General features: G+C 37.3%; 1 protein-coding gene across 2 annotated transcripts; it reads right to left on the bottom strand.

Annotated features, from left to right (window-relative positions):
• Positions 1-4,463: 4,463 nt before the first annotated feature.
• On the bottom strand, positions 4,464-7,094 carry LOC106366160 (protein NRT1/ PTR FAMILY 2.11-like). 2 transcript variants are annotated; one of them, XR_002654372.2, is made up of 5 exons: positions 6,838-7,094; positions 6,443-6,660; positions 5,799-6,352; positions 4,616-5,601; positions 4,464-4,528 (listed from the first exon to the last, which is right to left on the bottom strand). XR_002654372.2 is itself a non-coding variant. In XM_013805724.3 (4 exons), the coding sequence occupies exons 1-4, from the start codon at positions 6,992-6,994 to the stop codon at positions 4,692-4,694; spliced, it is 1,839 nt and encodes a 612-aa protein (XP_013661178.2). In that variant the 5' UTR covers positions 6,995-7,094; the 3' UTR covers positions 4,464-4,691. The 2 variants fall into 2 exon arrangements, 1 of the variants encoding a protein (XP_013661178.2); XM_013805724.3 differs by having other exon boundaries at positions 4,464-5,601.
• Between the last annotated feature and the right edge of the window lie 7,999 nt (positions 7,095-15,093).

The raw sequence follows: 15,093 nt of genomic DNA on the forward strand, positions 1-15,093 counted from the left end.
CCATTTTGACAACCGGAGCAAATGTTTCACCATAATCATCACCTGCGATCTGTCTGTTTCCACATCCAACCAGACGAGACTTATGTCTTTCAATGGTGCCGTCTGCGTTGTATTTGATCCTGTGTACCCATTTGGAGCCTGTAAAGTAGAGATTGAATGATAAACTGTTAACTTGTATTCATTGAAACTCTTTACAACAATATATATACACGAGAATGACCGACCACAATATCCTATATCTTCTTGTAGTTATCTCTAACAACATAGGTCTATCATTATCTTAATGAAGCTTATCTATAGGTAATCCTAATCACAATAGGATTCCCTAATAAAAGAAATAGTTTCCAAAAGAAGAAAGTTTTTTTTAACACCAGTAAGAAGAAAGTTTGTAGAGCACGGTAACTGATAATATTATTGCGTTACGAATGATGAAAGGAATGGAATGACTTTCCAGCCTCTATAAACGACTTTGGTCTCCTGACATCTTCTTTAACAGAATCAACGGCCGTAACAGAGCCATCGTACATGGCGGAGGAAAGTTTTTGGTGATCCATAGACTCGACTTCGAGAGACTTTCTCTCCATTTTGTAGTAATTACTACTACTAAAGTAATAGTTAAATTTGTATTTTCTTTACTTTTGTATGTTATTGTTGTCTCAAAGGCCAATGACTATGTTTTTCATCTTGGACCTGACCCTATTTACAGTGTTAAGAATAAGGAAGATGGTGGAGACTGGAGACAGTCCTGGGTGGAGCTGTCGGAATCTGGACAGATTGGTAATTTATGAATATGGCCGTGAAAGAGACATGTGTTAGTGATTATAATATTTAATAGTATAATACATGCGTCTTGCGCGGAATGAGATTAAAATTATATTATTAAATAAATAAATAAAATTACACACATAAATATATATATAGTTTTTAACTTACATAATAATATGAGTATGAATGACATAATTGATTAGATGCTTGGTGGTGCGATAAGACTCACATGAGTATGTGATTTTAAAACCGGATCGATCCAGTGATTGGGCCAGGTTCGATCATGAACCGATCACGTATTCAGATTGGATCTAACAATGGGTTTGACCATGAAGCTGTCAAATAGTCGGATTGGATCTCTAAGTTATTGAATTTTATAAAAACGATTAAAATTATCAAAAATAAGAAAATATTTTATATTTGTAATATTTTATATTTTTTTATTTTGTCATTAATATTTAACATTTGATTTCTATTTATATTTTTATTGTATCATATTTACTAATTTTACTTTTAAATTTTTATATCTAAAAAATATTGAACCAAATTATTGAACCAGATTTGACATGGTCAAATCATATTGAACCGCAACTCAAATAAACTCTGGTCCAGCTTCGAGTTGGTTTTAAAAATATTGCATTTAGTATAAAACACTATAAGAATACTTAAAGAGGTGAGATATTATAATGAAATGTTTGTAAATATAAAAATTATTCTAGATATTAATAGGCATAAATAAAAAACGTTCCTACAAATGTTAGTATGTTGTTATAGGATGTACATTAATTAACTTATGTTTTATGTATAGATATGGAGAAATGTCATAAGTCATTCTAAGTTAAAATTTCAGACAAATATTTCTTCTTCTAAAAATTCAAAAATTTTGTCTCAAGCTTTTTGCCAGTCTTGTTTCTACTTCTTTCTTTTTTTTTGCTTCTAGTCTTCTAAAACCTAGGACCGGTTCTCCTTAAAATCTTTATCTCAAAACTGCATCACATCTCTGTATATTCTTTAAGTGAATGGAAATTTCAGTGTGAGAAAAAAAATATGTATCAATATTACGGTTAGTCGGTTAGTTCTTAAAAAAAAGAATATTACCGTTGCATAAAATTCGTTGCAAGTGAAAGTGATTAATTACCACTCTAACATTAATGAGGACAATTAATTTATATGTAAGGATGATGGCATTTTAACACCACCATCTGGCTTATTGATTATGCACCAATCAGTGGATGACACTATCACATGCAAGCATTGTTACAGTAATCCTCAAAAAAAAAAGTTTCTGATAATACCTTTACAAGCTTAGTAAAGCCCAACATAAACATATCAATGAACAAATAGGCCCATACAAGACAACCCAGAGTACTGCAGCCAATGAGATCAGATGCAACTCTAACGCCACTAAGTCAGCATAAAGTTAAATGTCGATAAAAAATAGGACGGCTAGTCAGTAACAATCAACAATAGTGTAGTCAATTATCTTTGTCTAAGAAACTTTTGGAGGCTAATGAGTGTTCGAGCCTCTATCACACTACATTTAAACATTTTCATAATTTATAGGGCCGGCCTAAAAGCAGTAGCCTTTTTTCGGGTGTAACAGGGATGATTAAAATTCGGGGTCGGATAAGTGACGAACAAACGATTCAGGATCTGATAAGTTATATAACCATATGAACAACGTTTAATTCATTAGAGAGAAACGAATCGGCAAAACCAATATTTTTACGTTTTAAATGGACCTCATAAACCAATTTAATATTTTAATATTAAACAAGAGTTACAATTAAAACTTCCGATACAAACTGATTGCGTACAAACAGAAGTAAAAAAAATTATGAAAGTGGAATCTTCATTCTTCAGCTGGCAAATTCAATGATAGCACCGACGGGAACTGCAATTTCACAACTGTAAGACACTTCAATCATGCTACGGTCTAGGAAGAAAATGGTACCACCGTGGTACAAATTGACAATGCCACCAATCATAAAAACTACTGGGGAAAAGCGAGAGAGCAAAGGACGAACAAGTCACAGTTAAATTTTAGAAACACAATGCACAGTCAACGCCCGATTACCAACACCACCATCTGGGGGAAGATTTTTAAAAGTCAACATTTTAACCGGCCTGATTGACGGCTTCACATATTGTATTAACCGCATTGGTCTTACAAACTTCAAAAAAATTTCTAATTGAAAAGTTATATCCATGCAACTGAATAAAACATATGTGTCAATACAATATAAGCTTCAGAAATATGTTGAGATGAAGAATTGGACTAGATTCGTTGACCAAATAAGTCTCGCTCAAAGGCTATCGGTAAGAAGGTCCACAATTAATTTTAAATTTTTGTTTCATTAGCTCAAACGAAGCATATTAATTGGTTGTTTATTCTTGGAGCTGAAGTTTAAACTATAGTATAGATATTTTATAACAAGCTTTACAGCATTAGTAAGCACAATAGTAAACATATAGAACTAATCCAAACTCAAATAGTCTGAAAACAATATAAATATATAGTCTCTCTGTTTCATATTAAATGTCACTTTATATTTATGCAAAATTAGATGTTTCTAATTTTGTATATTTTCTATATAAAACATCATTACTCATCATCTAACCATATTTCAACCAATAGAAAAATAAACTGGAAAATAAAATTAATAAAATCTGCATTGAAATGGTAAAACGACAATTATTTTGCAACAAAAAAAATTTCTGCAACGACACTTAATATGAAACGGATGGAATATTATTTAATGTATTTCGTAAGAGAGTAATAACTAAGAAGTACTATTTAGATTTACTTAGAACACTTGGGCCTCACTTGACGAGAATTCCCACCTATGAAAAAGTCAAAAAGAACATCAGTAACAAAAATAAAGAATAATGAGGCTATTAATGTAAATAATAAATAACATGGTTGTGATCGGAAGAGAGATGTAGCAGAGAGGGAACAGACAAGGGTAGGGGCAGAGGAGATAGAAACCGGAACAAAACAGAGTTTTAATAACAAAACAGATTAGATGTTTTAATATAAACACAAAAGATTATAAGTTTAAATGGAATTTATACTAAAGAAAGACCTTAAGCAGATAAGTTCGATAGCTGGGAAGTGAGAGTATATACCTGAGCAGTGACGTCAAGTGGTGGGAGAGATGGAGCAGAAACTGAGGAAAAGGCAAAATTAATTGCTATTCTCAAATTAAGTAATGTTGGGGATAGTTGGATATGAATTAGAAACACACTTGGTCGTGAAGCAGAGGCAGTTCCGCTGCGAACAAAGTCATTTCCGCCGATAAGTTGAGAGGCACACTTGCTCGTGATATTAAAAGGTCTCGACACTGAAACCATTCAACAATCTTTACAACAAAAGAGCCCATAAACCATTTCATTGTATCTCTGCTTGAAACATAGATACAAATTATGCATATGTAACCATCAAATTCCTAAGTAGTAATTTTTGGTGGCTTTGTTTCATTATTTTAGTTTGTTATGTTGTATGGTGACGAAATACAATATTAGAAACATAATGTGTAACATACAATAGAAGCGTAGAGAGAACTCATGAACCGTCTCAATATATCTGTGCTTGACACGTCCATACAAATTATGCATATGTAACTAGTAAATGCCTAAGTAGTAGTATTTTTGGTGGCTATGTTGCATGGTGAGTAAAAACAGTAATAGAAACATAATGCTTAAAATACAAGACGATTTCTTTTTATTTTGCAAATACATGTGATGTTATAATCTCCCTTTTCTCCACATTGATAGAAAGAAAGAGATGTGATCAAACATATTAACCAGAAAATAAAATAAAAAGGAGCCACAGGAAGTATATCATTACATCGTTTCTCCATGGCTTATTCCAAGAAAATCCAAAGAGTGTAGACTTAAAGTCCAAAAGAAGTGAAATATGATCATCAGACTTTGTTCTTGTCTTGTTCTTTGATGATATCTCCACTGGTTTCATAACTTGTCTCTTCATCATCACTTCCTTTGTACCTATACCATCTTGCCATCACCAAGAAGTAAGCAAAATTAACTGCCAAGATTCCAGCTAACAAGAAATAGAAGTAATCCAATCTCCCTTTGTTCAAATCCTCAGCTAACCAATTACCACCCGCCGAGTTCTGCGTCATCCTGTGAACCGTTGTGATCAAGAAGCTACTGATGTAACTCGAAACTCCTGCTCCTACGTAAAAGATAGAACCAGCGAAACTCCTCATGTTCTCAGGGAACTGCTTGTAGTAAAACTCCATCTGTCCAATAGCTCCAAACGCGTCGGCTATACCAGCAAGTACAAGCTGCGGAATCAGCCACATAGCCGACATTGAGGAGATTTCTCCCTTCCGTGGCGCTAAACCGAGTGTCGGTTGAGTTAGTGCTAAAGTTCTCCTACGTTCCTCGACGAAACCAGAGACAATTAAGCTTAAAAAGGCGAAAAAAATCCCGGCTCCAATTCTTTGCAAGAGCGTTATACCCGTCTCTATACCGGTTATTCGTTTAAATGTAGGAACCAAGACACGGTCATAAAATATGATGAAGAGGGTCATGCCAGTCATCAAGAAGACAACATAGGTGGCTGCCGGGATCATGAAACCTCCGGACCCTAGGCGACGATCACTCTGGAGAGCTTGGAAGACAGGATAAGTCATTTGTTGCGCCATGGTTAAGTAGTAGATCGATGAAGCAAACCATATAGGAAGCACTCTCATGATGCACTTCACTTCTTCAACTTGTTGCATTGTACATAGATTCCACGGATTCACAGGCTTACCATCAGCCTCCAACTTGTCTTCAGGAGTCAAGATCGCCGCCTTGTCGAGAAACCTGCCGAGTAAGAATCTCTCTCAGTAAACATAAAGCATCAAAAAAAGACATTGTATAAGTATATATATATCAACTATAGATGCAGTCATTGTAAAAAAGTTTTGATATGAATAATTTTAACATTCATTCACTCAAAAAAAAAAAAATATATATATATATAACGGTGTTTTTTTACCGGTTTAAAAGTGTGTGTTTACCTGAATTGTTGGGTGTATTTGAGCTTGGCGTTTGCGTATTTTGATGGGTAGTAGTTGTAAAGGTTCAGCCAAGGCTGTTCCACTGGCTCTAACCTGTGTTTCTTGATAGAAGCCGTTATAACATGAGCTATGCTAGCCAATGGACTACCTGAGGCTTCGATCTTAACATACAACTTAGCACCCGCAAAGAAAATCACGGAGGCCAAGAACATTAGAACAACCGGGATGGTTAAACCGATGGTCCAACTGACATTAGACTGGACATAGACAACTACTGTCAGAGACAAGATCTGGGCGAAAGTGAAGGTAAAGAAGTACCAGTTGAAGAAACTATCAATCCCTCTCTTCCCTGACCCGCTCTTCGGATTAAACTGATCAGCTCCGAAAGCTAGATTGCACGGTCTAATCCCTCCTGCTCCCACGACAAGAATTCCAAGACCCATCAGTAGAAACGCTATCTGGCCACCACTTGGCCCGATACACGAGCTCGCTGTGCCGCATGGGACTGGATGTAGTTGTGGGACTGCAGCAGTCAATAGTATCGCAAGTGATCCCTACAAAACAAGAACCAGATTTTTTTTTTTAGGTTATAAACCAATATTGCCTGTAGAGGAAGAAAGAGTTATGAGGGGATGGATCTTTACAAGAAAACAGGCGAGGACCGCAACGGTAAGAGTCTTGTATCGACCGAAGTAAGTGTCGCAAAGGAAAGCAGCGACGAAAGTTCCGAAGTTGACTGTGCCAGCAAAGGCAGTGATGATTGTTGCAGCTGTGACACTCTTCATGTTGAAGACAGAAGTTAAATAAACCAGAAGGTTTGATAGTGTTCCAATGATCCCAAGCTTCTCAAATGTCTCATTTCCTGGTGGTAACAACAACAAAGATTAACCAAGATCATAAGACTTCAATATTATGACTAAGTGAAAACTTAAGACAACAAAACGACAAAAGAAATAGTTTCCAAAAGAAGAAAGTTTTTTTTAACATTAAAAAGAAGAAAGTTTATAGAGCACGGTAAATGATAATATTATTGCGTTACCAATGATGTAAGGCATGACTTTCCAGCCTCTATAAACGACTTTGGTCTCCTGAACATCTTCTTTAACAGAATCAACGGCCGTAACAGAGCCATCGTACACGGCGGAGGAAAGTTTTTGGTGATCCATAGACTCGACTTCTAGAGACTTTCTCTCCATTTTGTAGTAATTACTACTACTAAAGTAACCGTTAAATTTGTACTTTCTGTATTTTTGTATGTTATTGTTGTCTCAAAGGCCAATGACTATGTTTTTCATCTTGGACCTGACTCTATTTATAGTGTTAAGAAAAAAGAAGATGGTGGAGACAGTCCTGGGTGGAGCTGTTGGAATCTGGACAAATTGGTAATTTAATAATATGGCCGTGAAAGAGACATGTGTTAGTGATTACAATATTTATTTTTCAATTAATTAATTAAACTAAACTTTATTTTTCTTTTTCTTCCAAAACTAAACTTTAAAGAAAAAAAATCAGAAAATCCATTGAAATCTAGATTCCAATAGAAGTGCTATGGCCCCATCACAAAGCAACTCTAATAACAGCATGTTCCTATAAATGTTAGCTTATGTTGTTATAGGATGTACATTAACAGCATGTTCCGCAAAATGCCCTCAGAAGAAGAAAGCGGATCCTCCTGGTAGAAAAACGCGCAAGGGAAAATCTAGAGACAAGCAGATTTGGAGAGAGGTCGGCAGCTCGGGTGTTAAGGCAAAACATCTTTCGCTCGATGGCCAGAACACCTCCCCGCCGGGGCTCGCAGATTTGGCTAGGCAGTCAGCGCAAGAAGAGCCAATTGCGCAAGCGGAAGGAACTGAGCAGGGGGTGCATCCAGTTTTGCTAGGTAAGAAGCAGGTTCAGAGTGTGCAGGAAGTGCTACCTAGTGACTCTAAGCTGGGATCATCTACAGATTTAGCGTTGGGAGAATCCAGTACCACACCATACTACCTCAGATCTATGAGGCTAAAGAGCCGCTATGGTGCTTCTCACTCCTCTCAATCTGACATCCAGCCGGACTCCTCTGATGTCGAATCCTCGGACTCAGAATTGGAGGAAGGGGAGCTAAGTAAGCACGACCTGGATTTGGGTTTTCAGGTAGTAAGGAATAAGAAGAAATTTTCAGGTCTGAAATACTCAGGCCAAAAGGGTGACCGGGGCAGGGGCCCCAAACTCAATTAAATAATGTCGACGGACCTTTTTTGTTGGAATGTACGCGGGTTAAATAAGTTTTCTCACCGCAGCGGATTAAGAAAATGGATCAGGAAATATTCTTCTCTTTTTGGCGGCATCCTTGAGACTCACGTGAAGCAACTCAAGATGAATAAGTTTGTGTCGCAAATTTTTCCGGGGTGGTTTACTGAGGACAACTATGGTTTCTCTCCTCTTGGGAAAATATGGCTTCTCTGGCATCCCTCCCTGGTGGTTACTATTATCTCTAAGTCACTCCAGATGATCACTGCTGAAGTGACCTGGCCTTCTTCTACACCAGCTAAGGTGTTTATCTCGGTAGTTTACGCATCAAACGACCCTGTGGACAGGTCTCTTCTCTGGGCGGAGATCACGGCCATGGCGGATGATATGGCTATGAGCACAAAGCCTTGGCTGATCTTGGGTGATTTCAATCAAATCAGGGACCCATCTGAACACTCTTTGCTCCCAACTTTAAATATGGATAAGCGAATTAGAGAATTTAATCTCTGCCTATCTGATGCAAACTTGGATGATCTTAATTTCAGGGGTACAACATTCACATGGTGGAACAAGAGGAAGGCGAGTCCCTTGGCTAAGAAGCTAGATAGGAGCTTGGTGAATGATGAATGGTATTCGGTCTTCCCTTCATCGGTTGCGTTTGTGGGCAGGCCGGATTTCTCTGACCACGCTGTCATATCCATCACGTTGGAGCCCGACAGACGGAGAACTAAAAAGCCTTTCCGTTTCTACAACTTCCTCTTTCAGAACCCGGAGTTTCTCTCTACTATTTGCATCAGCTGGTTCTCGTATAACATTACGGGTTCAGCAATGTTTAGGGTATCAAAGAAGTTGAAGCTGTTGAAAAATGTTATTAGAGAGTTTAGCCGTCAAAACTACTCGGGCATTGAGATGAAAACGGCTCTGGCTCATGAGAAACTCCTCCATGCGCAATCTGCTATGCTATCTCTCCCCTCATCCTCTAACGCTGCTACCGAGCTTCAGGCTCAACATGAGTGGGAAGAATTGGCATCAGCTGAGACAGCTTTCTTCTACCAAAGAACAAGCATCAACTGGCTATCTCTTGGGGATGGAAATTCTAGTCTATTTCATCGGTATGCAGCCTCCCGGCTGGCTCAAAATCATATTCATTTCCTTACTGCACCTAACGGGGAGGAAATTACCTCTCAATCGGGTATCCAACAGCTATGCGTGGATTACTTTGGGGACCTCCTTGGGGGCCCGGTTGCGGATCCTTTATTCATACAAAGCGACATGGATATTCTCTTCGACTTCAAGTGCTCAGCAAGTCAAGTGGCTAGTTTCGAGAAGGATTTCTCTGCTGAGGATGTTAGGAATGCGTTCTTTTCCCTTTCTAAGAATAAGTCGGCTGGGCCTGACGGATATTCAGCAGAATTCTTCACATCTGCGTGGGTGGTTGTGGGTCCGGAAGTAACTGCAGCGGTTCTAGAATTCTTTCGTTCAGGGAAGCTTCTCAAGCAGTGGAACTGTGCAAACCTGGTTCTCATTCCCAAGAAGCTGAATGCTTCACTGACAACGGACTTTAGGCCAATATCTTGTCTAAATACGGTTTATAAAGTCATCTCTAAGCTCCTGGCTACAAGGCTTAAGGATATTCTCCCGCTTATGATCTCTAAAGCTCAGTCCGCTTTCCTCCCAGGGAGACTCTTAGCTGAGAATGTCCTGCTCGCAACAGACCTCGTCAATGGCTACACCACCCATGCGTTATCACCGAGAGGCATGTTAAAGGTTGATCTTAGGAAGGCGTTTGACAGCGTCCGTTGGGATTTCATCATTGCTGCTCTTCGAGCCATTGCCATTCCTGAAAGTTATATTAGCCTTATATCAGAATGCATGTCTACGGCTTCCTTCTCTGTCTGTGTGAATGGCGCTACTGGAGGTTTCTTCAAGAGTACAAAAGGCATTAGGCAGGGTGATCCCCTCTCACCTTACTTGTTCGTTCTATCTATGGAATGCCTCTCTAGGTTGCTCCTCTCTCGTTATGAGTCGGGGATTATTGGGTATCACCCTAGAACGGAACAGCTGAGGATCTCTCACCTCATGTTTGCTGATGACGTCATGGTGTTCTTCGACGGCACGAGTAACAGCCTGCATGGAATAGCGGAATGCCTCGATGACTTTGCTTCCTGGTCCGGCCTTCATATGAATACTAATAAGACCGAGCTCTTCACTTCAGGAGTTGACCAAGTTGAATCAGCGGCTATTGCTAGCTACGGATTCTCTTCGGGTCAATTCCCTATAAGGTATCTCGGTCTTCCTCTCATAAGCAGGAAGCTAAAGATTTCAGAATATACTCCCTTGTTGCTGAATATCACCTCGAAAATTCAATCTTGGACTGCTAAGATCCTCTCATTCGCTGGAAGGCTGCAGTTGCTGAGGACTGTGATCTTCGGTCTCGTCTCCTTTTGGCTCTCTGCTTTCATTATCCCCAAAGGCTGCATTAAAAGCATCGAGTCCCTGTGCTCCCAGTTCCTTTGGTCTGGTAACCATGAGAAGAGAGGAGTTGCCAAGATAGCTTGGCAGACAGTGTGTCTCCCCAAGCAAGAAGGTGGGCTGGGACTTAGGAGCTTCTCTGTTTGGAATCAAGTCCTATGCCTAAAGTTCATTTGGTTGCTTCTGTCTAAAGCTCCGTCTCTTTGGGTGGACTGGCACTGGAGTATCCACTTACAGAATAAGTCTTTCTGGACCATCCAAGCCTCACAAACGGATTCTTGGACCTGGAAAAAGTTGCTAGATCTCCGACCCTTAGCGATTCAGTTCTGTCAATCCAACCTGGGAAATGGAAGGACTACTAGCTTTTGGTTTGATGTCTGGACGCCATTTGGCCAGTTAATCGAGTACATAGGTCCTTCGGGTCCGAGAGCATTGACGATTAGAAAGGAGGCAGTTGTTGCTGATGCAATCAGACAGAATGTTTGGAAACTCCCACATCCTAGAGCACAAAAGGAAGTTGATCTTCATGTCTATCTTACAACTATTACCTTGCCTTTAGCTCCTGATAAAGTAGATGAGTATGAATGGATTGTGGCTGATTGTCCTTCTCGTAGTTTCAGGTCATCTACAACGTGGGAGATGCTGAGGCCGAGGGAGGAGGAAAAAGACTGGGTAGACGTCGTCTGGTTCAAAGGAGGAATTCCTAAACATGCATTCACGATGTGGGTTGCGAATTACGACAGGCTGCCAACACGGGCGAGGCTCGCGGCCTGGGGTCTACCGATAGCACCAGCGTGCCCCTTCTGTACGCGATATGATGAAACGAGAGACCATCTTATGCTTACCTGCGCGTATAGCTATGAAGTTTGGTCCGAGGTGATGAGAAGATGCCAACCCCCGCCATCAATGATCACGACTTGGTCGGAGCTACTCTCTTGGATACGTTCCTCCCGTTCAAAGAGCCTCACACTCTTGAGGAAAATTGCAGGCCAAACAGCTATCTTTCATCTATGGAAACAGAGGAACAACCTCATTCATAATCAAGCTTCTTTATCGAGCGCAACTGTTTTCCATGGTATCGACAGAGAGGTGCGAAACATCATCTCAGCTAGGAGACAAAGGAAGCCTTTCAAAAGCCTCATGCAAATGTGGCTGAGATAGACTCCTCTGTTTAGTGATATTTGCCTTTGTTCCATCTTGTTTTAATTTTTTTGCCTTGATGGTTTCAGAACTAAGATCTTCTTGTAAAATCTTTTGCTCATTTATATGATTTTTACAGTTTAGCAAAAAAAAAAAAACTTATGCTTTATTTATATAAATGGAGAAATGTCATAAGTCGTTCTAGTTAAAATTTCAGATAAATATTTTTTCTTCTAAAAATTCGAAATGGGTCAAGCTTTTTGTCAGTTTTGTTTCTACATTATTTTGATTTTATACTTCTTATTCAAAAAATACACATTACAGTAGAAAACACAAATCATAATAAATTTAAAATTATATTTAACCAAATCTGAAAATTATTATAAAACAAACTATGCAGATCTGCTCTATTCTTCTAATGATATTTTAAACATCAAAAATCATAAAATAGTTTTGTTCATATTTAAGATGAGTTTTTACTGTTTCTATTTTTCTCTCCAAAAATATATTATTTCTAAAAGTATATTATTCTATCTATTTTAAATCAACTAACTTTAGATCCCTAGATGCTTAAGCACCAATATCACTTAGGTAATGTACTCTCACTCGCTTTTGACCAAAAGAAGGTAATGTACTACTCTCTTAATGGCTAGATTGATCGATTATATCTGAAACAGTATCATTACCTGAATAAAAAGATAATGCGAGCAGAATTGATCATCGTGACGTTTTCTTTGTATGCATTACAATTTATATGAAAATGATGTTTCTAGGTCGAAATCCTTTTTTTCATCAAGGCCTACATGTATTATGTATACCGATTTTTTTTACTGGTAATGCGGGTTTACGGCTGAACCGAATAGGTCTTTTCATTCAAACCTAGTCAACTAATTCAACCATGTTATTATATTTTGTTTCTTTGGTCGCACCTCGTAAACTAATATTAAACTGAAGTTGGTCATTTGATCGAGTTTTGTAACTTTTTCTTCTTTTTTTTACTAAACTGTAAAGCTAGCTATTCTTATACTTCTGACCAAAGAAAGGTTGTCTTCAGCAAGAGAAAACCTACTGACTCCGAAGAAATTGGTCCGTTCTAAAAGTTATATCTAAAACTTTTTTTTGATAACTGAGTGTCATGATCCCATTAAAGTGGTCCAAACTAAAGACCGAACGACCAAAAACTTAGTTTACGCTGGTATCACCGTGAACGATCTTCGGTCTCGGATGCTAAAGTTTTACATGTAAATTTCTCAGTGGTCGGAATTCGAACCCGGATGACGGAACTCACAGCCGTGAACCCTTTACCACCAGAGTTAGAAACTCCAGTTGTTATAACTAAAACTTGCATTTCGAGTTGAAAAAAATGAATGATATTCACGTTTCTTTTTGTACACATTCGAACGCATACGCATGCATGTAAGAAACAAACGTAGTTAACACCACGAGGCATGAGTTAGATACGTATAAGCGTTGAAAACTTCAGTCGTTTAAAGACTCTTAATTAATTAGTAGTATTAGTTACGTAGTTAACACCACGACTACACGAGACATGAGGTTCTGTTTGATCAAAAATATACGTACCATGAGGTTTTTTTCTTTTGTTGAATTGTTTTTTTTTTACATTTTTTTCTTTGCCACCTTCTTGATTTGTTTCATTATTATAAGTTTCACTCACCAAAAAAACTATTGTCAGATTAATTTCATTTGGCAACATGATTTTGTGGACGATTTCTATGAAAATAATTGAGCTGGATCATTTAAAATTCTGGTGACGTACGCAACAATTATTCATATCCCTGTTGAATTGTGTTGTGCGATCACTACAAGCTCCAACTTATTTGTAGATACGATTCAAGGAAAATAGTTATGAAAATATAATAATCTTACTAAATCCATTTTAGTTCGATTTCAAAATTTGTAGTTCGAAAAGTCTGGAACATTAAATTATTGGACCACGTAGTTAAAATTTAAAGCAATTTTTATTTTAGAACACAAATACATTTTTTTATCCCAGCGAACACAAACACTTTTCAATTGTTTTTTTTTTCAGAATATACATGGCAGTTCATAAAAAAGGTTTTGGACCAAAACTCATAACCTCTCATCTTAAAGTTACAAATGTAATATTATTTTCTGTTAAGTGTTAGTCTATTAAACTTTGCTTGTAGTATTTTCTAATTGAGTAACAATATCTCACATTTTATAAGATTATATAACAAAGAAAAACGAAATAAATATTGGGACCAAAAATATTAGAATGAATAGACGAAGACTGACGTGTTTACAATAATCTGAAGAGACACCAAAACATTGTAAAAGAAAATCCACAAGAGTCAACCATCATGCTCATTACGTTCAGATACCTTCCCGGACTTTTTTCGTCTAAGGCCATTCTCAGGTGGTCAATGATGGAAAAGTGTAAAACATTATTCTTATATATGTAGTATATATATTTTATCGTGTGTTTTATATAATTATCTATCTATAATTTCAGATCTGTAGATGAAGGGAATCGCAATGAAAATCACTACACCATGGCAGCAACTGACAACTTGTTTTCTTTTTGTCATCTGAATTTCATTAAGTTAAAGAAGACACCAGATTACAAACTTACAAACCATACAGCAAGTTCATAGAGAACCTCTCGAGACTAGAGGTAGTGTAAACACATTTTTCTGGAGACAGGACGGTGATCAAAAGAACGATCCTGGAACACACAAGACCCATATACACACTAAAATATAAGAGAGAGTAAGAGGGAAAACAAAAGAGAGAATAAGAAATAACACAATTACCTGAATGGTATATCAAAACATAGACCAAGAAAATGGTATATGAATATTCAAGAGTTAGAACTAAACTTAGCTAATAATTTATTAATTGTACGGTTGGAATTTTGATCAAATATAAGTTTCATACTTATACATCATTTCTTCTGTAAGTCTTAAACAATTTTTGAATAACATAATGTATGTAGTGTTCCAGTAGACTATAGTCATTTGGTGGGCAAAAAAAAAAACTCCATATATTGGGACAATAGTCATTTTGGATATATCATATATTTGAACTTAATCCTTATAGTGTTCCAATAGACTATAGTCATTTGAACTAAATTATATATTTCTATGAAGTATACAGTTTTACATGTTTTAGTGGGACTACAAAGAGTTATCTGGTTTACCTTTTAGAGGATAATCAACATAATAAAAACGTATCAAAAGTTCATAAAAAAAATTATTAAAACGTTGACTATTAGTCGACCATATTTTTATTTAGTTTTAGCGGTTCACAAAATTCCTCCGATTTTTAATTATGCTATGATTTACTAAGAAAACGATACTAAAAGAAAAAAAAAAAAAAAGAAAACGATACTATGCTATAGTTTGTTCAAAAAAAACATTTGTTCAAAAAAAAAACGATACTATGCTATAGTTGTCCAGATCTTCTACTAGTAGAA

Source organism: Brassica napus, chromosome A9 (assembly GCF_020379485.1).
Source record: "Brassica napus cultivar Da-Ae chromosome A9, Da-Ae, whole genome shotgun sequence".
Classification (NCBI taxonomy): domain Eukaryota; kingdom Viridiplantae; phylum Streptophyta; class Magnoliopsida; order Brassicales; family Brassicaceae; genus Brassica; species Brassica napus.